Here is a 23,438-nt window from a genome sequence, read left to right as displayed (position 1 = left end):
GGCGGCCGGACTACAACTCCCAGCATGCCCTGCGCGCAACGACGCCTACAGCTCCCGGCGTGCCGCGGAGCGCTGTTCCCGGGAGGCGAAGGGCATGCTGGGAAGGGTAGTTCGGCTAACGGACGGGGCAAGTGAGCCCGCCGCCACCGGAACCGGGGCATCGGGAGCTGGGGGCCGCTGGCGGTATCGTGACACTTCTCCACGGAAGAATTTACTTGTTCTATTTTTGACCAGAAAAGGGGCAGCTCCACCGAAATGGAGCCTCAAAAAATTTCTCGACACTCGTGCCTGTTCCTCTCCACGGAAATCTTTAGTAAAAGGCGAAAGATTTATGCGATCTGAAGAGAAACCAGAGTATACCTGCCGCCCGGCCCCAGCCGCGCCGCCTGCCCGCCCCATGCCCCACAAGTCACGGCGACCCACGCCCCACGCCCCGCTCCCGGCCTCGCTGCCCCCGCTCCCGCCCCGCGCGGCGCACACGCTGCGCAGACCCGGACGGCTCGGACCGGCCGCCGGCAGCGGACAACGGGGCCGGTAGTGGGGCGGAGGGAGGCGGAGAAGCGCCGCTTTGCCGCTGCGCATCCTGGGTATGCAAAACAGCCGCGTGGTAATGAGGCACATGCTAATGAGGCGGCGGCGCGGGGCGGGTCCGAGCCGCAACGGGGCCCTTCTGCCCCCGCGTCCGCTCTGCCCGCGGGCCCCTTCTCCTCCCCCAGGCCGGACCGCGCTGTGGGTCCCCCCTCTGGTTTAACCCCAGCCGGCGGCCAGGCACCCCACACCGCTCGCTCGCTCCCCCCGCGATGGGGTGGAGGGGAAGAACTGGACGGGTAAAAGCGAAAAACTCGTGAAATTAAAAGCATTTTAATAGTTGGAAATAAATAATATTTTAAAAATTGCGAAGAAAGCAGAGAAAAAAATAACAGGAGAACACAACCCAAGAACAACTGGTGACGCCAATGAAACAGCTGCCCCCCGCCGGCCCCCGCTTTAAGCGGAGAAGATGCAGAGCAGCGGAAGGCGGCGGCGCTCGGCCAGGCCCGTGATTATGTATCACGTAGGCGGTAACTGTCACGTACGAACGTCCGCGCGAGCCGTGCCCGCCCCCCAACGCGCCCAGCGCTAAGCAGCGTTATTCCAGGTTTTCGGTGACGCCGCCACCACCCCCCTCCCCCCCCACCGGGTTTCGTTGCCGGACATGACGCCGCATGACGCGGCCCGAGGCGCCCAACCGGCCGTCACGCAGCGTAACGCCCCGCCGGGAACCCGCTCCTGTCCGCGCTGGTTAAACCGCTCTGTTTTTGACCAGAAAAGGGGCAGCTCCACCGAAATGGAGCCTCAAAAAATTTCTCGACACTCGTGCCTGTTCCTCTCCACGGAAATCTTTAGTAAAAGGCGAAAGATTTATGCGATCTGAAGAGAAACCAGAGTATACAGACTGCCCTCCCCACGCACAGGCCGTTCCCCAGTTGTCCCTTCGGAGGACACGGCGACCCCTGCTACGCTCCCGCTCCCTCCCCCGCCGCCCCGGCCCGCATCCCCCGGCCCCAGACACGGGCACGGCCCGCCCCCCCGGATCCGGGCGGGGCGGCGGGGGCGGCGGACTGCGCCTCGGGTACCGCGCCGCCGCGCCGCGGTGCACCCTGGGTATGCAAATCAGCTCGACTACTAATGAGCGTATGCTAATGAGGCGACCGTAGTCCCTGGGGCTGCTGTCCCTCCCCCGGTCCCCGCGGAGCGAGAGGGACGGGCCCGGGACAGGCAAACTCCCGCCGGTGCTCCCGTCCCTCTGGGCCTGCCGCTGCCCCGGCAGAGCGGCCCTGAGCGCTGACACCCGCCGCCCCCATGGCCCCTCCACCTTCCCTCGGCCCCGCCGCGTCGCTAAGCAACGGCGCGCGCACCGCGCTGGGGGCGCGGTGACGTCACGGCCTCGCGAGAGCTCGCCGCGCCAAACCGCCCCGGGAGGCGGGGCCACGCCTCTTTGCGCCAGTACAGCACCATGGGTGAGTGGGGCCGCTGAGAGGCCCAGCCGCCATCCGCCGCCATCCGCCCGCTTTGCTGCCGCTGCCCGCCCTGGCCCCTTACCAGGTGTCAGCGGGTGGCGTCGCCCGCCTGCACCCCGCCATTGGAGGCGGCCGCGACGACGCTGAGCTGCTGGCGGCGGGAAGATGCCTAGGCTCAACATGGCGGTGGGCCGGGGAGGGGAGGGGACGGCCTGGCTTTGCGTCGCCGCGCTGCAGGCCCCGGGCGCTGGGCTCGCTCTCGGTGGCGCTGGGGCCGGAGTGCGCGGGGCCTGTGCAGGGAGTGTTTACTGCAGGGATCTCCGTGGATGAGGTGGGGTGGTTTTTGTGGGGGATCCAGCGAGAGGTGGGGGGCGGCCCTGTTCCTCACTGGTCGGCTGGGGATTGTAGGGGAAACGGGAGATGGGGTACGATGGGGTTGTCGCCATCGTGGGGGCCCAGCAGACTGGGTAGGAGAAGGGGGTTTGAGTTGGGGTATCTTTCAGGAGCCCAGCACATGGGACCCGGGATGGGGGTTCCTTTCTGCAGATGATCTGCCAGACCCAGAGTATAACGTAGGGTGCCCAGCAGCATGGGGTGGGTTGGGAGGCTGCTTCCCAAAGGGGACACCCATCAGACACGGTTGAGGGAGTCTGTCTGCTTTGCCCAGCTGTGATGGAAGGGAGGAGGTTGAGGCGGATCTGAGTATCAATGATGAAGCTTCTCTGACTGCTGCATAAGGCCGAGTGCACTGTGCGGATACCAACCTTGGAGAGCTGAGGACTCAGAACCATACCTTACTGTGGCCAGGTGGGATCAGTGCCATCCTCTGACCACACTGCCGTCCATCCAGGTATCTCCAGGGACAACTGGCATAAGCGTCGCAAGACTGGGGGCAAGAGGAAGCCCTACCACAAGAAGAGGAAGTATGAGCTGGGGCGGCCTCCTGCCAACACTAAGGTGGGTGATTTGGGGAGGGTGGTCAGTAGTTGTGTTTTCAAACTTGGGTTGCTGGTCATGTGCTGTTTAAGGCTTAAATACGTGCTGTGTTTTGTGACTGGTTAAATGTCTGTCACTGCTTCTTTAAAATGTGGTATTTTACATCTGCAGAAAGCAGTGATACATTTTTGAAATAAGAGGCAATTGGAGTGATGAAATTTTCACCTTAGGTAGATGCAACAGACCGTTCTGGTCGCTTACCGTATCTGCCGATGCTGGGGCTTGTCATAGTTACACTGACCATGTTGCCTTTGAGTTCAGGAGTTGGCTGGGCTCCTGCGAGAGCTGTGCAGCATTCCAGCACCAACAACACCCTGGTGTTTGTTTCTGACCGTAGATTGGCCCACGTCGAATTCATACAGTGAGGGTTCGTGGTGGAAATAAGAAATACCGTGCCCTTCGGTTGGATGTTGGCAACTTCTCCTGGGGATCGGAATGTAAGTACATCGTAAGCCTGGTGTGTTGGAAGGGAACAGTCTTACAGCTGGGCTGGTCACCGGTACTGCCACAGAGTCCAGGCTCAAGCTTGTAGGCACGGTTTGAACATCATGGACCTTGAAGGACTTACTGGGTCTGGAGCAGCATGCATAGTGATGATAACTTTTGACCTTATGCGGCCTTAGGAGGCTTGGGTGTCTGCTAAGTTCGCAGTGATTGGAGTGTCATAGTTACACTGAGTGATGTGCTCGCGTTGCCTTTTTACTGGGTGGGGAGAACTACAGAGAGTTAAAAAAACCTAAATACGGCTAGTTCTTAAGAAATGCAACTCTTGTTTATTGATGCACACTTGGTAAAAGTGATTCTGTCCAACAGAGGAAGGTGAGGATTTTTCTGAGGTGTGGCCCTAGAACAGCATCACATTAGCACGTGCGGTTTACTTCCTACTCCTGCTTTGCTAAGCAAAAGTGGGATGCGTGTTAGCGAGAGGGGAGTCTGTAGTGCTTCCTGTGAGCAAGGTGGGTTTTCTCTGAATTACAAGCTGAAAAGCACATAACTTGAGCCTGGGCCCAGCTGGCGTCACTCAATACAATAGTAAAACCATTGGTAAGGAGGGTAGTTAAGTGTCCAGCATGGTGCGAGGGCAAAAGGACATGTTTTCTCCTGGTGATCACAGAGCACTGTCTATGCTGTGATGAGCGCTGTCATTCACAAGCGGTGTTACAGAGGTGAGGGGACTGAGCTTACCTTGCAGAATAAGGACATGAGCGAAGAGGAGAAAACCCATCTTGTGCCTGGCTTTTGTGCACATGGAGGGCTGCGTCTCCAGGGCAGGCAGCTGCCAAACAGTCAAATCTGTTAGCCAATGCAGAATGCTTCAGGTCTTGAAGAGTGAAAACACCAGCTTCTTCTCTCAATTTACTTTTAAACCCTCATGCTATATAAAAGGTTTGTGGTACGTGTTGCAGAGCAGCCCTGTCAGCATAGCTTATTCAGTAGCTCTAGGAAGTACCTACGGACTGAGCCCTGCATGCAGTGTTAGTTGTCATCTGCTGAGGCATCTTCCAGCCAAAATTTATTTTTTAGTGTTACTCGGTCCTTTCTGAGATGAGTTCCACTGAGGCCACAGATTCCAGTTTTTTGTCTGGGGCAAATAATTTTCTATCCTAGAAACATAAGGTTGGACTGGTAAAAACAGATGCATCTTTTACTAATATTTAAGTCATTGCTGGGGAAGCTGGAGGATATTTGATGGAGCGATAAGCATGAGGTGGTTTGAGGGTATGTGTGAGGTGCTGTGGACTGTGTTCTTAGTTGTCTCATGCCTGTAGGTTTGAATTCGTACTCTTCTTTTGAAAGGCTGCACTCGCAAGACCAGGATCATCGATGTCGTCTACAACGCTTCCAACAATGAACTGGTGCGGACAAAGACCCTGGTGAAGAATTGCATTGTTCTCATTGACAGCACTCCGTACCGGCAGTGGTACGAAGCCCACTATGCCTTGCCCCTTGGACGCAAGAAGGGTGCCAAACTGGTACGTCTGGAGTTGTTGCTGTCATTTTGACTCTGTGCAGAGAGTAGAGCCTGCCCTGCTGGAGGCAGTTAGATGTCGTGGGTGGGTGGTGCCTGCCAGAATAGCACTGAGTGCCGTCCGTGGTAACAGTGGTTACTGGGCCTACGTTCCCATCAGCTCCCGGATGAGTCTGGCTCCATTAACAGAGTGGTCTGTACCGTGGAGCGCTCTCTGAGGCATCGTACCTGTTTGTGCACAAGGACCTGCCTGTTGATCTCTTTGGTCTTCTAATGATGATACCTTTGTCCAGTTCTGCTACTGAAGGGAGAGCGATGACATTCTATGATGCTGAGGAAGACTTTGCAGATTGGGTCCGTGTGCTGGGGGATGATTGCTTTGATGAGAAGCCCGTCGATTGCTGACTAAATTTCAGCTTACTTTTAAGAGTTCTGAAGTGTCTTTAAACTATCCAGACTTAACTGTCTCTAATTTTGTTCAAGGTGCAAACCCTAAACTGGTAGAAGGTATTTAAACCCCCGTGTGCAGCACTCAGTTTAAGGTCGTCTCCTTGCACTAAAAACAAAGCGCTTTTAGCTGAGCACTGTGCAGTTCTGAGGCACAGGGAGAGCTTGTAACTGGTCTGCCAGGACTTGTGCCACACCCAGGTGCTCTCATTGTCTTTGGAGAGGGAAGGAGTATTCACCCTCTTTGGAGGAGGAGTAATTCATGAAGGAAGCCCTTGCAATGTCACTTGTCTAAGAGCACCCTTCCCTAGGGCACCATGCTTTGTGGTCAGCAGGGACTCTAGGTAGCAACATTGCATTTCTTGGCCTCAAAAGTGAAACTGCGCCTGGTTCTGTGAGGTTGAAGTGCTTGTACCTCGGCAAGGTATGACGTGGGAAACGTGCAGTGCTGAGAATACGGGGTCTCCTTGGTAGTGGAAACCACACACTCTAGCAGAAGGCGGCCTAATGTTGAACCTTGTCTTTGCTTATGGTCTTGTTTTTAGACTCCTGAAGAGGAGGAAATCTTGAACAAGAAGCGTTCAAAGAAGATCCAGAAAAAATATGATGAGCGAAAGAAGAATGCCAAGATAGCAAGTATTCTTGAGGAACAGTTCCAGCAAGGAAAGCTGCTTGGTGAGTCCCTGGCAGGATTAACGTGGGTGGGGATAAAGGGAGTCAGGGCACAAACAGGGTGCCAGAGCAAATCCTGTTCTTGGTCCTGGTATCACAAAGATCCTGAAGTTCTACGCACTGCGATAAAGCTAACTGCAGGGTGAAAGCAGTGGGGGGTTCTCCATGTCTGGGGGAGTATCTTCTGGGTCTGAAGTGTAACTTGGTCTTCTGTCTTCTCTGGAGATAGCCCACTTCTGGCAGGAAGGGGAAGTCTGTTTCTGGAGCTTGAATTGCTACATGTCCCAGCCAGGCTCCTGGAGTCGGTCCTTCCCGGTTAGCCTTGAGAGAAGCGATGGGGCTTGAGCCTTGCAGAGCGGGCAAAGGCCCATGGGCCGCACTGCCTGTCTGAAAAATGTCCTGAGAGCATGTGACAGCTTTGACCAGTTCCAGGTTCTGGGGAATAGTTCAGTGTTCTGAAGTCTTCTGGTGATGAGACCTTTGTCCAGTTCTGCTACTGAATTTGAGCGATGACAGTTTGGAGATCTGAAGAGGACTTCATTAGGGACTCGGTCCAGCAGAGCAGGTTCAGCAGCTTGATACCTTAGGGGGAGGTACCGAAGCTGGCACATAAACTGGTGTATCTCTTACTGACACCTTCCTCGTCCGTGCTTTTGCAGAGAGGCTGCGTGCAGTGCTTGTTTTCAGGTTCTGTATGTACTGGGGTAGCAATTACTAAACTTCTTAAACTGGATGACTTCTCCTTGCAGCCTGCATTGCCTCTAGACCTGGACAGTGTGGCCGAGCCGACGGCTATGTGTTGGAAGGCAAGGAATTAGAGTTCTACTTGAGGAAGATCAAGGCCAGAAAAGGCAAATGAGTAAAAACTACTCTGCTGAGAGAATGAATAAAACCGAGAGTCTACTACAGCGAGGGGGTTGTGTGCTTGTTTGTGTGTGCAGGGTTGGGGGGCTTGCGTGGCTCCTCCTGCCTGTAAAGTGTAAAAAGAAGAAGGATCTCTCCTGGAATCCCTGAGCGCTCTTGTGTCTTCAGGTGAGCTCTGACCCCACACTCCTCTCGTCTGAAACATCTCCCTGGGTTCCAGGACAGTGGCCTAATGGACAAGGGGGTGTGCAAAAGAGTTGTCAGACTTGCCTCAAGAGGAGAGTTTCCAGTACTGGAAACCTGTGAGCAGGAGGAAGGTGCACACATCCACCCCCACCAGGGTTCTGGCATTCTGGGAGCTGCTGGAGCCTGGCTGGGCATGTGTTCCCCCTTCCCTGTGGTGTGTCTGGTCACACATGCCACATCTGGGGTCTTGGGGTTAGGTCAGTGGGGAAGGGGCCTGTTGCCTCAGGAGAAGGCTGTCCAAGGAGCAGCTCCACAGCTGCCGCTGCATTTGTGCAAAATCTGGCTGAAAACTTGCCTTCTGCACCTCTGGCCCCTGCAGCTGCATACCTCCTGCTGCCGCTTCCCTGATTGCCGGTGCTCACGTCTGCGGTCGGGGCCAGCAGCACCTTCTGCCACTGCTCGGTGTTTCCTGCCCAGTTCTACAACTGTCCTCAGCATCCAGTATCTTGTCCTGATCTATCTTGGCCGCACTGCTCAGTTACCGGCTGGCCTTCGCCTGGCCCCCTCGGTCTCATTCCAGTGCAAGATAAATTCCTTCTAGCAGAAGGGCCAGGCTCTCATCATGGTCTGTCCCTTTCGAAAGCTGGGTACAAATTCCACCTTTCTGCCATGTCCCTTGTGGGGGGATTGGAAATATGTGGTGACCAAAAGCTTTTCTGGATGTTTTGGCATGTGAAATGTCATTCATTAGTGGGGTCAAGGTAGGGACCCATCTAAGGGCTGCTCCCAGGGCTGCAGGGGAGCCAGGCTTGGATGTCTCATGCCTGCCAAGTGGAGGTGCTGCGCACTTGATCTGCTCACCCATTTTTATGAAAGCCTCATTTATTCATAGGAGCGCCCTGGTGCGAGGCAGACAACTGACAGCCCTGGCTTGCCAATTTTTAGCTCTCAACTGTAGGAGATAGTCCATGGTCATCTTGCCCCAAGGAGAGCTGTGGTGAGACCTGCATCTCATGCCTTAAAATGGAGGCTCTGCCCCACAAATTATTTGGGCTTGGTATATTTAAGTTTTCTCCTGTGATGCTGTGCTCTGGGTGCTGTGCATGGCAGGAGGAGGTGCCCTGGGCAGCACAGGTTCATCCTGCCTTGCTGGCAGGGTGTTGCTGCAGGAGACACACCAAGCACATTAGAAAAGGGTACTTGTTACCCAGGTGTCTGCGGTGGGACGGTTATGCCATGGTGGGCGTGCGCTAGCACTGCCTCGCAGCACTGCTCTGCACTCGTGTGGGCACCGCAAGCGGAGCTGTGCCCGGCAGGTGCGACTGGGTCGCTGGGTGCAATTCATCAATGACCTGGATGAAGGGATAGAGTCTGCCCTCAGCAAGTTTGCTGACAATAGCAAGCTGGCCGGAAGGCTGTGCTGCCATCCAGCGAGACCTGGACAGGCTGGAGAGCTGGGCTGAGGGGAGCCTCATGAAATTCAACAAAAGCAAGTACAAGGTCCTGCCCCTGGGGAGGGACAACCCCAGGTACAGGCTGGGGGCTGACCTGCTGGAAAGCGGCTCTGCTGAGAATGACCTGGGAGTGCTGGTGGACAACAAATTGACTGAACCAGCACTGTGCCCTTGTGGCCAAGAAGGCCAACGATATCCTGAGGTCCATTAAAAGGAGTGTGACCAGCAGATCAAGAGAGATATCCTCCCCCTCTGCTCTGCCCTAGTGAGACCACATTTGGAGTGCTGTGTCCAGTTTTGGGCCTCCCACTTTAAGAAGGACAGGGAACTGCTCAAGTAAGCCCAGCAGAGAGCTACCAAGATAATCAGGGGACTGGAGCATCTCCCTTATGAGGAAAGGCTTGGGTCTGTTCAGCCTGGAGAAGAGAAGACTGAGGGGGGATCTTATCAATGCTTATAAATACCTGAAGGGTGGGTGCCAAGAGGATGGGGCCGGACTCTCCTCAGTGGTGCCCAATGACAGGCCAAGGGGCGATGGGCACAAGCTGGAACACAGGAAGTTCCACCTAAAAATGAGAAAAAAACTTTCCTGTGAGGGTGCCAGAGCAGTGGAACAGGCTGCCCGGAGAGGTTGTGCAGTCTCCTTCCCTGGTAATATTCAAAACACACCTGCGTGCGTTCCTTTGCCCCCTGCTCTAGGGGTACCTGCTCAGGCTGGGGGGTTGGGCAAGGTGATCTCCAGTGGTCCCTTCCAACCCCTACTGTTCTGGGATTTGTGACTGGCCGTGCTCCTAGAGTCCCTGGCAGTGGGACCTGGGCTGGGCAGGACGTTTGCACAAGTACATTCCTTCTCCATAGTGATCTGGGGTAAACTTTCCCTGCTCTCCAGCAATGCCTGCTTCCCAGAGAGGTGGGGCAGAGGAGATAAAGGGCACTTGGGAGGTGTGCGTCACGGCTGCTTCCTATTGAGTGTGTTTCTTCTCCCCCCTCGCCCTCCACAAACAGGATTCAGGGTGTTTCTGGGGGACTTTGTACAGATGGAGAAACTGAGGCTTACGGACCAAGTGCCAGCTTGGTGTCAGCAGGAGCTGTAAATCTAGCCCCTGATGCGCAGGATTATGGCTAATTCGTCAATGCACGCTGCTTATTTAAGTTATTGCTCTGAAAAACGCAGCTGCCAAGGGCAACAGCCCGTGGGAACGAAAGCAGCACCTACTGCCCATCGGAGCTGCGCTGTAGGTGTGACGTGGGAACAGGATGGTGGCAGCTGGCTCCCGCTGTGGCATGGGCTGTGAGACCTTGTGCAGCTTGGCTGCAGGGTGTGCGATTTCTGGTCTGGCCTTGGCATAGCCCCGTGGATGCACGCAGGGATTTGCCAGCCTGGGAGGAGGCAAGCCTGCCATGCACTGAGCCAGAAGGAGATGGGCAGGGGCTGGGGTTAAGCACAGCTTTAGTCTGGCTAGGTCTATGAGGCGTCAAAACCTGGTCTAAGGACCCTGCCCACTTCTGCCGGTAGGTGCAAGGGCTGAATTTAAAGAAAGCAACTTTTCATGCAATGAGCAGCCAGCAGTGTAACCCAAGTGAGGGCACTTGTCATCCTGAGTGCTGCTCCTTACTGTTGAGCAGCTCCCCCAGCTCCACACGGTATTAACTTTGGGGTATTTTCACAGGATCTGGTCCAACCCAGAAAATGACCTCGTTGTTATGCTTTAACAGGTCCAGCAGTGTAGCAGAGGAGGATCGGGGCTGGCTCACTGCGGGGAGATGGGAGCTTTAAAGGAAAGGTGGCTTTGGGAAATGGGGGTGTGCAGGAAAGGGAATTTTTTAACAGCTCTGCTAATATTCTCACAGGAAACAGACATGGCTGAGTGCAGGAATCCTACAGGGGCTAAAAGCATCTTTCTGTCTGGGTTTTTTGTTTGTTTGTTTGTTTTTTCTGGCTCTATCCCTTTGACCTATACCCCACAACCATCACTGGTGTCAATCCATGGGGCTGCACCTTTTTTGCCCCAGGAGAATGTGTGCACTCCTTGACAAAATCCAAATTCACCCACTTTTTGGATAAATGTGATATCCCTGCTGTCTCACTGCCGGGGGTGATTGCACTGACAAGGAAGAACCTCAGAGCTGAGATTGGCAATAGCTTTATTAATATTGAGGGGACCTCTCCATCATGGTGTTGGTTTTGTGCAAGGCTTATGCCCTCGTCCCATCCCTTGCTGGAGTCTGTGCTGTCCTCTGTCCCCTGCGCTGCGCCATGGGAGGAGGGAGTGAGACTGGCCAGCTGCAAGTCAGTGGCATCATCACACGGATGGGTTGAATCCTGCAGTTTTGGGGCTGACAGCTAGTGTTAAAGGCTGTCTGCCCAATCCTAAACCCACCGGGTTCTTCCCATCAACCTGGGGACACAACTTCGCTTGGGGCTGGGTGGCAAAAGACCCGGCAATGTCCTGCTTCTGAAGAGGGGGTTCGACAGGGGTGTCCAGGGACAGGGAGCTTTGTGGCTGGTGGTGGCAGTGCCTTGGGGTGGGGGCAGCTATTCTTCCCCCAGGAAAGGGGTGCTTTTGGGGCAGCTTCAGGGCTCCCAGTCCTCCAGCTGGCCAGCCCCAATGCTCTCACTGGACGGTGCCTTCACGTGGATCAGTGGCAGCTCCTTCCTCTGTGTTCCAGAGGCCTCTGGCGGCTGGGTCTCCCCCGGGCGACCACTGAGTGTATTGGGCTCCTCATCCTCTGTCTCCTCCTCCTCGATGCGAGCCACCGACTCAGGGTTCTTGGAGTGGTTGGGGAAAGGGGAGGGGAAGCCACCGTCGGCCCGGGGGCGCTGCAGATGGGGTTGACCTCGGCTGCTCCAGCCAAAGTTTTTGATGCTGATGGCGGGGGATGCAGCGGTGAAGAAGCGGCTGAGCAGAGGTGTCTGGATGTGTGGCATGCTTGGCGAAGCCTCTGCTGGCTGGCTCTGCTCTGCGTCCTCGCACACACTGGAGGAGCACAGCGGGGTGATGGGGACAGGCTGCCATCCTCCGCAGGGATGCCCAGTACCTCTCACCACCTCCATCCCAATGCATTGACAAGCAGGGAACAGCTCTAGGAGGCCACATCCCTGCTCCAGCAGCTCAGCCATCACCCAGCACAGCCCACAAGCCCCACGGGGGCTGGGCAACACACTCCCAGGGGGACTTGCTGTTTGCTCACTGTAATTGGGCCCAGGGGCACAAGCCCGCTTGTGCTATTGCTACCCTGAAGCACTCGCCCTCTTTTTCTCCAGCGCTGGGGCTGCTCTGTGTGCACTTACCGCATGTCGAAGGTAGAGCCCAGGAACGAGGGCTTCAAGGTCTCAGCAGCTGTGGCCATGGTGTAAGGGGGCTGAGCCGTGGACTCGTTCCAGTATTTGTCCTTCACAGCAGGGGGCAGGTTCTGGTACATGTCATCCACAGAGAGCAGGGACACCTGGGCACCGCAAAGGCAGGGAACAGGGGTGGCTTTGCAAGGACATGGGCAGGACCAGTGGCTGCAGATGCTGCTTGTGGTGCAAACTTGGCAAGGGTAGGGCTGGGCTCTGCAAGGGGCCAGGGAGGCTCTGGGCCGGTCTCCTGGCTCCTTTTGGGGTTTTCCCCTTTTGAACACTTTTCTCGGAGGTGAGGGGCTGGGCAGTGGTGCCAGGCTGCTGAGTGTCCCTTGGGGGGTGCTGACCCTGCTGTGGGGAGCAGACACACAGAGGAACAGGGATGGAGGGACAAGGTGCAGCCCTGCTTTCTATGGGAACCTATTTTGGACAAGGACCTGCGTGGCAAGGAGCAGGGCTGGGGGCTGGCAGGGTACAGGTCCCACTGCCAAGGGACGGGGATGTCCCTGTGCCCCAGTTGCAGCAGTCCCACACATCAGCCTGGGGCAGGACCCACCTGCAGGTTCCTGTCTATCAGCTTGTTGGTCTCAAAGTCATCATCATCTTCTCCAAAAGGGTTAATGATCTGCTCTGCAACCTGGGGAGGGAGGGGGGCAGGTGAGACAGGGGATCAGGGGAGGGACACCTTCCCACAGAGCTCTCCATCCTTCAGTCTACCCATGGGGCACAGGAAACATGCAGACATGGAGCTCCATGGTGCCCCAGCATGATGCATCCCCAAGGACAGTTAGCAGTGACATGGCTGGTGCCATGCCCTGGGCCAGCCACCCTCCAGCCCAGGGGAGCAGTCAGGGCCACCTGGCCACCCCTAGCCCATAAAGCAAAGCCTGGCTGCATGGCCACATCTCACCTTGAGCCAGCCGGCGTAGAAGAAGAACTGAAGGAGGGTGGGGAGAGGGACATACATGTCCAGGTCCCCCTCCTGCCCTGGCTCCAGTGGCTCCAGGAACTGCCGCCCGATGAGGCAGAAGGCAAAGAAGGAGTAGACTGCGATGGTGACCACCTGCCGGGACCACGGGTCAGCTGGCGGCGAGGGTGGCGGCTGAGGGGGATGCTCAGCACAGGAGCAGCAAGGATGCAAGAGGCTCAGACGGTCACTGATGCTCTCATGGGCTTTAGGCTAAACCCCACTGCCGCACCACCCACAGTCCCGCACATCCCTGTGGGCCTGTGAACCAGCGGCTGTGCCGAATCCGACACCAGATTCAATGGGGGAGTAAAGTGTTTTTAGGAAGGGGGGTAAAGTTCTTCCCATCAGGGTGCAGGGGGAGGTTGTGGGGCTCCTCTGCCATTGTGGGATCTTGGCTCAGAGAGGCCCATGGTCCCATGGCGTGTCAGGGTACCCACCTGCGTGTACACCAGAGGGATGCTGATCCAGTCATAATGGAACAACATGCTGCACTTGGCCCGGTAGAGATTCAGCTCCTGTGCAGAGAAGACAAGGACGGGTGACCCGGGCTTTGCACGAGCCCCCACTGCAGCGCCTGGTTCCCCCCGCGCACCCAGCGCCAACTCACGTCCATAAGCAGGCGGAGGGCCACGTCGTCACGGATGCGGCCGTCCTGCCTGGCCTGAGCCGCCAGGTTGGTGAACCACACGCAGGGGATCCAGTACTTGTTGAAGTCAGAGTGGAGCCTCTCAAACATCTTCCGCTCATCCTGCGTCATGAAGCCTGCGGCAGGGCAAAGGCTCAGTGGCACGGCCCCCGTGTCGGTGAGGGAGAGCCCTTTTGGGGACTGTCCCCAGCAGGAATGCAGGGTATTCCAAGTAAAACTACGGCCCCTGGAGGCAAGCTCTGGGCAGAGGGGACATGGGACTCTCTGGCATTGAACATCTGTGCAAGGATGCCAACACACATGCGGGGCAGTTTGGGGCAGGGATGCTTGCAAGGAACCCCAGCCCCCAGCACACCTTCCCAGTGATAGGGACACATCTGTGGCCCCCAGCTCTCACCCCACTTTTTAAGCCATCACCCCCAGGGCTTAGCTCCTCACCCGCTTCCACCACGTGGTCGATGGTGGGGAAGCGCTTGAGCACCCTGGTGCTGACAGAGCGCAGGATGAGGACCGCTGACAGGTTGGCGTAGCGGATGAGGGTGCGCCGCAGGATCCGGCCCCTCTCATCCTTGCCATGGACGTTGCTGGAGATGACGCACATGAGCTGGTCGGGCAGGGGGATGCTGGTGTACTGGGCCCACCACCGGTTCACAATCAGAGTGACATAAAAACCTGCACCGAGAGATAGCACGTGGGGGTTTGGTGCAGCCAGGCAGTGGAGTGAGGTGAGGATAAGCCCACACCAGGAGAGCTGTCAAGCTTCCAGGGCTGGCAGATTTCTCTGTGGCCAGGAGATAAAGCTCATGTTGTGCTTCCCATTGGGCTTCCCTCCCCAGGGATGGAGTTGGAGATGTCCCCAGCTCTTCCCTGCCCTGGGTGCAGGTGGCACAGGGCAGGACAGCCATCTCTCGTAGATAAGGTGCCCCTTTCCTGGGCATGGGGAGGAGGGTGCAGAGTGGGCTGGGGGAATCACAGCCTCACACTGGCATCCCCAGGGCCAGGGAGCTGTGCTCAGTGGGTCTGGGAGCCAAGTGCCATCCCTGGGGCACCAGGCTCCTCCATCCCCCATCTGACAGTGTGTAAGGGGTGTTTTGGCATGGGATCGGGATGGGCAGTGGGGCATCCTCAAGCCACCATCACCGGGGGAACAGGGGACCCCAACTCCCAGGTTCCAGGGAGAGAGACCCATACCTAGGACAAACGACATGGGGATGAGGTCCGTGGAGCGGTTGCAGTATTGAGCCACTTTGGTATAGAGGCGCTTCTGCTCCTCGGTCAGCAGCTGCCTGCAGCGGACGCACAGCAGGGTCAGGGATATGCAGTGGGGTCAGAAACACGCAGCCAGGTCAGGGCAAGCGGTGGGGTCAGGGGTGAGAAGCGGGGCTGGGGTACTGCCTCAGACCTCCACAAAAAGCCATTGCCTGACTCACCTTCTCTTTGCCCTCCCCTGCCCACTCCCACCCTCCCTGCGGGAGTTCCCTGGCCTTCCCCCTTCCCTGCAGGGACCCCAGTCCATGACCAACGGGGCATCTCTGCACATCCCAGTGGGTCAGCAGGGAGGGACATGACCAGCAGCGACACACTGACCCCACTCACCGATAGACAAGGCTGAGCACAGCGTATAGAACCATGAAGACGATGAACTCCTTGTACAGCAGCTTGTAGATGCTGCCTTTCCAGCGGAAGAGCAGCTTGGAGAAACCCCCGAAACGGGAGTTGGCAACTTTCAGAGTGTAGGAGATGGTCATCGCTGCTCAGACCCACACCTTGGTGGAAGAATCCTTCTCTCACTGGAGGTTGGCTAAACTGAGAACTGGGGTTCCCACCACTGTCCAGGCTGCAGGGCCTGGGGATGTTCACTCGCTCCCACACCAAGCACTATGGCCCATCAGCAGGATCACCCACGCAGCCTCCCTGCCCTTCCCACACCTGCCGCAGCTGCTGCCTGCTCCCTGCCTGCACCCACCCATCCCGCCAGTGCCTCTTCCCGCTAAATACCCCAGGATGGGCCTGTGCAGCTGAGCCCGCCCCGTGATGGATTGGGGCTGTCAGAGGCAGGGAACGGTGAACTCTGGGTCAGTCACACCTGCCTGCCACCGGCCCTGGCCAGAGATTTCGGTGGGGGCTGTGGATGCCAGAGCCGGGGCTGGGCAGGACCCAGTTGGGTGGTTTGGGTTGTTCCCCTTTGCAGACACTTTGCAGACAAAGTTCTAACTTTGCAGAAGTTAGGCCTCCATGAGAAGAAGGGGAAAGGACAGAGGGTTGCAACGCTCCCAGCAGCCCTGGCAATGGGACCCCAGGGTGTGCAGGCAGAGCCAGCCCCCAGGGAAGTCTGTGGGATATTTCCAGAGCACGCGCCCATCACTGCCCACATCTTCTCTGCCAGCAACAGGCAGCGCCTGCAGCCGTGGGCTGTTGCTGCAGCCCCTGGGGACAGCTGGCTGACCCCTGCCCATCCTGCCTCGGCACTGTGGCAGCTCCTGGTCCCTCCGTGTTCCCGGAGGGGACTTGAGGATGGCATGAGCTGGGGCACACCAGGATCCCCTGGGTGTCCCCTGGCTGCATTACCTGGCAGATGGTGGTGGAGCCATATTAAAGGCTGGCACCAGGCCACTTTCCCAGGGCCCAGGAGGGAGTGGCAAGGGAAAAATTCCAGCAGGACATAAAACAGAGGGAAATGTCTGTGAGTGACAGCAAGACATGCAGGGAAATCATCCTGTCCTTGTCCCCAACCCATGCTGGGGCTGGGCAGGGGCAGAGCACTGCCGGGGCCCGTGGCTTGTCCTGCTGGGTCTGCTGGAGGCCACGCCATTCTCAACAGGAAACACCACTTCCCTTGCCGGCTGGAGCGCTGTGTCCTGTCCTGCATGGCTCCCTCCCTTCCTGCCCGGGCACAGTGCCCAGCCCAGGCCCAGGACGGCTCCAGTGCAGAGCAGGGCGGCCACTGGGGCTTCCAGCCTGGGAAATGTCCCCCTGGGCAGGGCGGGCAGGACTCAAGGGTGACCCATCCCAGAGAAGGGCTGGAGCACCCATGGGTGAGACTCACCAGGGGAGTGCCTGTGCAGGGGGGTGATTTACAGCACCCCCAGCCTTTGCCCTGTTCCCAAGAGCCATACAACTCCCAGCTGGGAACCGCAGCATTTGCAGCAGGCTGACACCTTCCCTGGCTGGAATGTAAATCACGGTGCAAGGCAGAGGTTCTGCTCGCCCCCAGCCAGCGCCCAGCTCTGCTCCACTGGCCAGCAAAGTGGCCCTGAGGCTGCCAAATGAGACCCACACTGGGGCATCACCCAGGGCATGGGAGGGGAGATGGGGTAGGAGCAAAGCCCCCCATCCCTGCACTCCCCCACATCCTGTCTGTCGGCTCCCCATCACCCCAAACCACACAGACACAGGGGCAGAGCTGCACTGCCAGGAGTAAAATTATTTATTTCTTATTAAGAGCTGCATCCTACAGGGGTTGGCAGCACATCAGGCAGGAGAGGCTGCAAGGGGCCCCTTCCACTGCCTCCCCCACACAAGGGTGCACCTCCCCCATGCACTCACACCCACCTGTGCACAGTCCCCACACACACGTGTGCATGCACACTCATGTGTGCAGCAGCACATACACACTGGCTGTTTCAAGTGCCACATGGTGGGACACAGAGGGATGTGGAGTGGGGAGCAGGCAGGGACACCCCAGACTCCCCCTGCCAAGCTCAGGACACCCTGTCCATGCGTGACTCCCCCCCCCGCAGACCACGTAGGCAGAGCCAGCCCCGTTTCATGTCCCCAGACCCTGTTATCTGTGGGCTGGGGAGCAGTGGGTCTGTGCTAGATACCATCTGGCTCCAGCAAGAGGTTGGAGGTCCCAGTTGGTGGGTCTGGCACACACAGCATTGTCACCTGGTCCCCAAAACCAGACAAGACAGCCCCCGCCTCCTCTCCACATTCTTCCTCATGCGTTGCCAGCCTGTGTGTCCCCAAACACTGCCAGCCTGCACCACGGTCCCCAGTGCCCGAAGCACCCTCGCCCCCCCTGCCCAGCTGCAGCACATGGCAGGTGAGGGGTGCACATGGTAGCACTGGGGAATGGATGGGAATTTGGGGGTGCAGCTTTGCAAACAGACACTGTAAGCCAGGGCAGGACAGCTCGTGCCTCTCCTCCTCTGCTGGCTTTCACTACCACCTGGCCCCTGCCATCCTCCTGGTGTGTCCAAGACATGGCCTGAGTCCCAGCATCAGTGCAGGTCGATGTTCTCATACTCCAGGTTCTCCAAGTCCTCCATCTCAATGCCGGGTACCAGGTTGTAATAGTTGGTCGACTGATTCATGTAGATCTTCTCCCGGTCAGCAGAGTCCTTCAGGACTTCACTCACACTGACAGTGTCCACCTCTGGCTCGCTGCCCCCCAGCTCCTCTGCCCTTGGTGCTGGGGTGCCCTGCTGCCCTTCATGGGTTGACACCTGGGAACTGCTGGGCGATCCCACCTGGATCTCCACCTCCTCGTAGAGGTCTCTGCTGCTCTCCAGCGGGTCCACAGAGGGCTGGAGCAGGACCTGGCTCCCAAGCAGCACTTTCTTCTCAGTCTCGGAGGGGGCAGCAGGCAACTCGTAGGGGACATAGTGGTGGGGCTCTGCAGGCACTGGCATGTTGCCCCTCTCTGCCGGGGCTGGGTGGCTCTGGGACCTGCTCTGAAGGCCATAGTTGGTCTTTCTCTTCTGCCTGCAGAAGCACCAGGTGATGCTGGCGAGGATGAGGAGAGGGGGCAGGCAGATGAAGAGGGCGGTGAGGCTCTGCGAGTGGCACAGCTCATTCCGGGAGATGCTCTGGAGGTCCACACCATGGTACTGCTCTGGTGTGTGGCAGATAACCTCAGTGACCAGGCTGGGCCAACCCTCCAGGTTGCTGAGCAAAGCGCAGCTGCAGTCCCAGCTGTTGTTGGAGAGCTGGAGCTGAAGGAGAGATGGCTTCAGGAGGCTAGCGGGAAGGAAGGTCAGGGCGTTGAAGCCCAGGTAGACCTCCTGGACCTGGGTTGATGCTTTCAGGAAGGACTTGGGCAGCTCCTGGAGCTGGTTGCTGTCCAGATAAAGGACCCTCAAATTAGGAGCATTTTCCAGAAAGCTTCCAGGGAGTCTTTCCAGCAGGTTGTGACTTAAGTGCAAGACCTCCAAGGCAGGGGGGACTCCCTGTGCATTGCTAATGGCCGTGATGTTGCAGTGCGAGAGGTAGAGCTCCCGCAGCCCCCGCACCCCTACCAGTGCACCCCAGTCCAGGTGGGTGATGTTGGAGCTGGTAAAGTTGAGGCAGCAGCTCTCGGGTAGCGGAGCCTCCCGGAAAGCCTGGAAGTCCATGGGCTCTGTGCAGTTGCAGCTTTGCGGTGCTGGGTCGAGGGCAAGGCCGGCAGCAAGCAGGAGGCTGCCCCAAAGCGACACCGTCCCCAGCCCAGCGCCTGCGGGGAGAGCAGAGGATGGGTGACCCCCCTGTGGGACCCGCTCTCTCGCCCCCCTTGCTCCAGCCCGCCACGGCGAGGGGGGTGAACCCCGCTTCTCAGCCTAGGGAAAGGACCCGGGGCCCCGCAGTGTGTCCCCCCCCCCCCCCACCGGAGCCACCTCCCAGGGCTGCCGCCCCCCGCCAGCCCGGGGCTGTCTCACACCCGACGTCCCGCTGCTCCGGCCGGCTGTCCGCGGCCACAGAGCGACCCCCGGGGCTGCGCTCGCCCCCTCCCGGGGTGCCCTGCCCGGGCTCACCTCCCGCCGCACGCCCCATCCTCCGGGGCCGCTCCGCGCCCCGCCGCGATCCCCGCCGGGCGCGGCCGCCGGCTCCGCCTCGCCGCGGGGCGGCCCCGCCGTATCCCGCCCCCCCGCCGGCCACGGTCTCCTCTCAGCCCCTGTGCCCCGCCACCTCCCTGGGCTCCCACCAGCTATGGACCCCTCAGCCGCACTGTGCGGCGACACCCCCCACATATGCTTGCACCCTGCCACCTACCTTCAATGCACCCCCTGCTCCACCTTGCCCTGCAAGCCCCTCACAAACCATGGCCCCTACACCCCCCCTATCCCTCCCCTCTCCATCCCCAGAAGCAAAGTCCCTTCCCAGCCTCTCCCAGTTTCCACCCTCCTCTGCCCCCCAACAAGCCGTATCTCCCTCCACCCCCCTCTGTAGGCCAGCATCAGTCCCCCAGGGTCCTGGAGAGGCACCAGGCTGGGGTCTGCTGAAAACCCCTCCCTCCTGGGATGGGGAGACATCTCTGCCTGGCTGGTCCCCACCTCCGTGCACGGTGCAACTCCCAGTCCCACTGGGGAGAGGGTGCAGGGTGAGCATGCTTGCAGGATGGGGACCAAAGGGACCAGCTTCTCTCTCCACCACTGGACCCTGTACAACTTCCTTCCATCCCACACAAGTCCCAGGCCAGGAAGGAGGAGCTGGGGTCTGACACGAGCTCCACAACCCACAGGAAAAACAGCGTTGAAGAGGGGCGCTGCGTTTCCACACTCTGAAAGTGCATGTGAGCTCACTGCGGTGTGAACTGGGTAAACAGAGGTACGTGGTGTGGTACCAACGGCACTTTGCTTCAGTGGTGGTGAGAGGTGGGTGAGACGGGACGTGGCCCAAGCACCTGTGTGGTGCCACAGTCCCAGAGCCCAGGGGGGTAACCACAGCAGGGCAGGGGTCTGGTGGCCACTCTTCAGCCTGGCTCGGGGTGCTGAGTGCCAGGACACCCTACGTGCTGCATATCTGGGGTACCTCAGAGGCCTGGCAAGCTCAGCACACCAGTAATAACCATGCTGGATTGTTTCAGGCTTCCTGGGGCCACCCATGCTATCCCAAGGGTGCACCCCAGGAGCAAGGGCCAGGATGCATCAGAGTTTGAGAAGGCACTAGGCTTCAGGAGTTCCCTTCCTTGATTTCATCGCTCGCTTGTGGCTCAAAAGTGGCACCGCAGGTGCTGACCTCATGTCTCAGCTCAGGGATGCTCCAGCCCCCAGTGGGAAAGCAGCATATCCCCTTGGTACAGACTCATCACCCATGTCCCGTGGACCCTGCTTGGGTCTCTCCCAGACCCACAAACCCCATCAGAGGGGTCGGTTTCTGGCAGCAGAACCTGCCCTGTCCTGCTGCAGGTATTGCACCATGAGCAGCAGGTTCGGGGTGCCGGCACCTTGCGCTGTGTGGCAAATGCCACAGCAACGAACCCTGTGCCAGGCATTTCTGCTGGGCAGGAGGGACAGGATGGGATGGGACAGGATGGGGAGAGAAGCAGGGCCAGCTGAGCCCTGGCTGCTGGGGTGGGACGCAGGAAACGGCTATTCAGGCCCTTGCGGGAAGGGAGGTGCCAGCAGTGCACTGGCCTGGGGGTGACAGTTGCCTCCTGGTGTGCCCCAGCTGCGGTTGCACAGCCCTGAGCTGGCACCCATGGGCTGGAGCCTGCTAACACCCTGATTGGGGTGAAGCCTCCCATGCTCCCCCCGCTCCAGGGCAGCAGCTAAGGCAAGAGCCCGTTGCAAGAGATTTCAGAGGGCTCCCTGAGCCTCTGTGGGCTGGATCTTGCCTCCCAGGGGGTACCTTCTGGCACTAACATTACGCGTACTACTCCAGATCAAAATGCTTCCTTAACACAGAGGGATCCAGGTCCTTTTATCTCTCCCTCCAGGCAGCTTTGCCAGATTTGCAGCTTCCCCTCTGCACATCCCCAGCCAGCCCCTGAGGCAGGTTGGCCTCTGCTGGTGCCAGTGCTGGAACTGGTGCTTTTTCCCCTGGCTCACCCAAGGGACCAGCCACCCTCTCCCTCCTCCTCCTTGGTGGCTACAGCCCTGTGCTTTGCAGGTGCTGGCTGGAGGAGAATGCCAAGGGCGGAGGGGGAACCCCACTCCGGAGGGGGTCAGGGCTGTCACCCCAATCCTGGGGAGCTGCCCTGAACCCTGGGCTGGGGGGTGGGACGTGGATGCTTGGCTGGCATTGCTCTTGCTGCCTGGGTGCTGTGAGCAGAGCGCACAGCAACACCATGCAGCTGCCCCAAGAAGGCAGCCCAGAGGCAAGCTGTCAGATGGGTTCAGCCTCACTACTCCTGATGCCGCTGAGCATCGCTGAACACTGTGAAGGTAGAGGGACCTGGGGGGGGACCAGGCCAGGTCTGAGTATTGTGGAGGACAGAGATCCCACAGCTTCTCTGGGCTCGTGTACTATTTTGCCATGCTCACTAGGGGAAAAAAAATCTTCGTAGTATCTAGATGGAATTTCCCTTGGTGGAACTTGCATCAGGTGCCTGTCCCCATTTTGCTGTACATCTCCCCAAAGAGTCTGGCTCTCTTTTCCTGTAACTTCATCTAAATAGCTGCAGGCGGCCAGGGGATCACCCCAGAGCCTCCCCTTCCCCGGTCCAGGCAGGTTGTTGGTGTTAAACCATGCTTCCTCCCACTGCTCCAGCTCGGTGACGGTAAAACCCCTGGCTACGATGCTCTGCATCACTGCAGACTGGAGCTGCAGGTGGAGGGGGGGCTGCTTCCAGGCTCCATCCCTCTTGGAGAGGAGGAGCCCCAGCCCTGGCAGGATGTGGGCTATGGGGTCTGTCCGTGCCCCCAAACCCAGCCCACGAACTGGCCCAGAGCCAGCGGGGAGCAGGAGCAGAGCTGACAGCTCTTCGCCCTTGCTGGTCCCAGCTGTGCCTCTGTGGGGGACCCAGGGGAAAGCCCCGCGCAGGTAGTCCTGCCACCCCAGGCAGGTCTCCTGGGGCCTCCCTGCTCCCCTGGGTGCCTCCACCCACGTGTTGCCTCCAGACGCTGACTCAGCTCTGCCCTGGGAGCTCCCAGCAGCACCGAGCTGGGGCCTCCTTCGGAAAACCAGCTTTGCCCCGTGACGCCACCCACGCCCCGGGGAGCCCTGGGGCCCTGGTGGAAACAGGCAGCGTTGCCCCAACGGGTAGCAGCCTCTCTGCCTGCTCCTGGAGCTTGTTTGCTGCTAGGCAGTGGGTTTGCATATCTTTCCTCTGCACAAGTTGGAAACCTGTGCAAAAAGCAGACAGATCCGGCTCATTTCCTCTCTCCTTGCAGGTTTGCTCAGCTTTCCTGCAGCAAAAAAAGGGGGTTAATTCCCCCAAAAAAGGATGTGCTGTGAAGCAGGGGGCTGTTTGACTGGGCATACCTCATGCAAAACCCTCAGCATGTTCAGGAGCAGATGGAGCATCAGTGACCAGAGCCCTAAGCTGCCCCAGGGAAGCAGAAGTGGAGTGCAGAGTGGGGGAACTGAGGCACAGGATGTGCACACAGTCACCCTGTGTGCAGGATGGAGCAGGGCAGCAGGACCTGCTTTTGAGGGACTCCCACAATGCTGCTGCTCCAGGCTCATGGGGGGGCCTGGCTATGCAGCCACCCCTGCCATCTCTCACACCAGTGGGGAGGGAGAGATGCCTGGCATTCTTCCATGACCTGTTTTGGGTGACAGAGGCACGTCCTCCTCATGGCCATTAGAGAGCAGCACCACTATGGCACACTGCCTGGACACCACCGCACACTGGGGCCAGCACAGCCAGGCTCATGCCACGACACCGGAGCCCCCAGGAAGCCCAGGATGGGATGCCCAGGTGCATCCCCAGGACATCCCCAATGGGACCATCCTGCAGGTCCCCAGTCCTGGACTGGCCACCATGGGCAGCTGCAGGGGACCAACATTTCAGGGCTGTTTGTGGGCCACGGGGCTGGGCTGAAGCTGGGGCAAAGGGTGGCCAAGGAGCACCTACAAAGGGGACAGGCTGGCCAGGGAGCTTACCTACATCTTCCACTGTCCCCTGTGTCCCCAGCACCCCACCTGGGCTAGGCTGTGACCCCCTCCCCAGCCCCTGGCACAGAGTGAGGGACTCTGGGGGGGTCCCTGTCTGCATCCAGGTTTGGCATGGGAGGGCCAGGGCCCACA

The 23,438-nt window shown here is 58.7% G+C and overlaps 3 protein-coding genes and 7 non-coding genes across 10 annotated transcripts; 6 read left to right on the top strand and 4 right to left on the bottom strand.

Annotated features, from left to right (window-relative positions):
* Positions 1-243: 243 nt before the first annotated feature.
* On the bottom strand, positions 244-358 carry LOC142059457 (U5 spliceosomal RNA). Its single transcript, XR_012661356.1, has one exon. It is a non-coding gene; the product is annotated as a U5 spliceosomal RNA (small nuclear RNA).
* A 957-nt stretch (positions 359-1,315) lies between these two features.
* LOC142059446 (U5 spliceosomal RNA) lies at positions 1,316-1,430 on the bottom strand. The gene has a single exon (XR_012661345.1). It is a non-coding gene; the product is annotated as a U5 spliceosomal RNA (small nuclear RNA).
* A 301-nt stretch (positions 1,431-1,731) lies between these two features.
* RPS8 (ribosomal protein S8) lies at positions 1,732-6,992 on the top strand. The gene is made up of 6 exons (XM_075097806.1): positions 1,732-2,000; positions 2,851-2,957; positions 3,334-3,433; positions 4,794-4,969; positions 5,958-6,087; positions 6,834-6,992. Exons 1-6 carry the CDS (start codon positions 1,997-1,999, stop codon positions 6,941-6,943), a joined length of 627 nt encoding a protein of 208 aa, XP_074953907.1. The 5' UTR covers positions 1,732-1,996; the 3' UTR covers positions 6,944-6,992.
* On the top strand, positions 2,700-2,784 carry LOC142059451 (small nucleolar RNA SNORD55/SNORD39). The gene has a single exon (XR_012661350.1). It is a non-coding gene; the product is annotated as a small nucleolar RNA SNORD55/SNORD39 (small nucleolar RNA).
* Positions 3,139-3,242, top strand: LOC142059454 (small nucleolar RNA SNORD46). The gene has a single exon (XR_012661353.1). It is a non-coding gene; the product is annotated as a small nucleolar RNA SNORD46 (small nucleolar RNA).
* On the top strand, positions 5,233-5,305 carry LOC142059452 (small nucleolar RNA SNORD38). The gene has a single exon (XR_012661351.1). It is a non-coding gene; the product is annotated as a small nucleolar RNA SNORD38 (small nucleolar RNA).
* On the top strand, positions 6,547-6,618 carry LOC142059453 (small nucleolar RNA SNORD38). Its single transcript, XR_012661352.1, has one exon. It is a non-coding gene; the product is annotated as a small nucleolar RNA SNORD38 (small nucleolar RNA).
* Positions 6,993-7,659: 667 nt separating the features above from the next.
* LOC142059464 (small nucleolar RNA SNORA35) lies at positions 7,660-7,789 on the top strand. The gene has a single exon (XR_012661363.1). It is a non-coding gene; the product is annotated as a small nucleolar RNA SNORA35 (small nucleolar RNA).
* Positions 7,790-10,752: 2,963 nt separating this feature from the next.
* Positions 10,753-15,497, bottom strand: BEST4 (bestrophin 4). The gene is made up of 9 exons (XM_075097803.1): positions 15,144-15,497; positions 14,739-14,833; positions 13,986-14,219; positions 13,509-13,663; positions 13,339-13,416; positions 12,842-12,994; positions 12,488-12,568; positions 11,881-12,035; positions 10,753-11,566 (listed from the first exon to the last, which is right to left on the bottom strand). Exons 1-9 carry the CDS (start codon positions 15,293-15,295, stop codon positions 11,164-11,166), a joined length of 1,506 nt encoding a protein of 501 aa, XP_074953904.1. The 5' UTR covers positions 15,296-15,497; the 3' UTR covers positions 10,753-11,163.
* A 1,440-nt stretch (positions 15,498-16,937) lies between these two features.
* On the bottom strand, positions 16,938-19,358 carry LOC142059235 (uncharacterized). The gene is made up of 2 exons (XM_075097801.1): positions 19,280-19,358; positions 16,938-18,981 (listed from the first exon to the last, which is right to left on the bottom strand). The coding sequence occupies exons 1-2, from the start codon at positions 19,296-19,298 to the stop codon at positions 17,771-17,773; spliced, it is 1,230 nt and encodes a 409-aa protein (XP_074953902.1). The 5' UTR covers positions 19,299-19,358; the 3' UTR covers positions 16,938-17,770.
* Between the last annotated feature and the right edge of the window lie 4,080 nt (positions 19,359-23,438).

Source organism: Phalacrocorax aristotelis, chromosome 6 (assembly GCF_949628215.1).
Source record: "Phalacrocorax aristotelis chromosome 6, bGulAri2.1, whole genome shotgun sequence".
NCBI lineage: Eukaryota > Metazoa > Chordata > Aves > Suliformes > Phalacrocoracidae > Phalacrocorax > Phalacrocorax aristotelis.
This window is presented reverse-complemented; position numbering and strand designations above follow the sequence as displayed.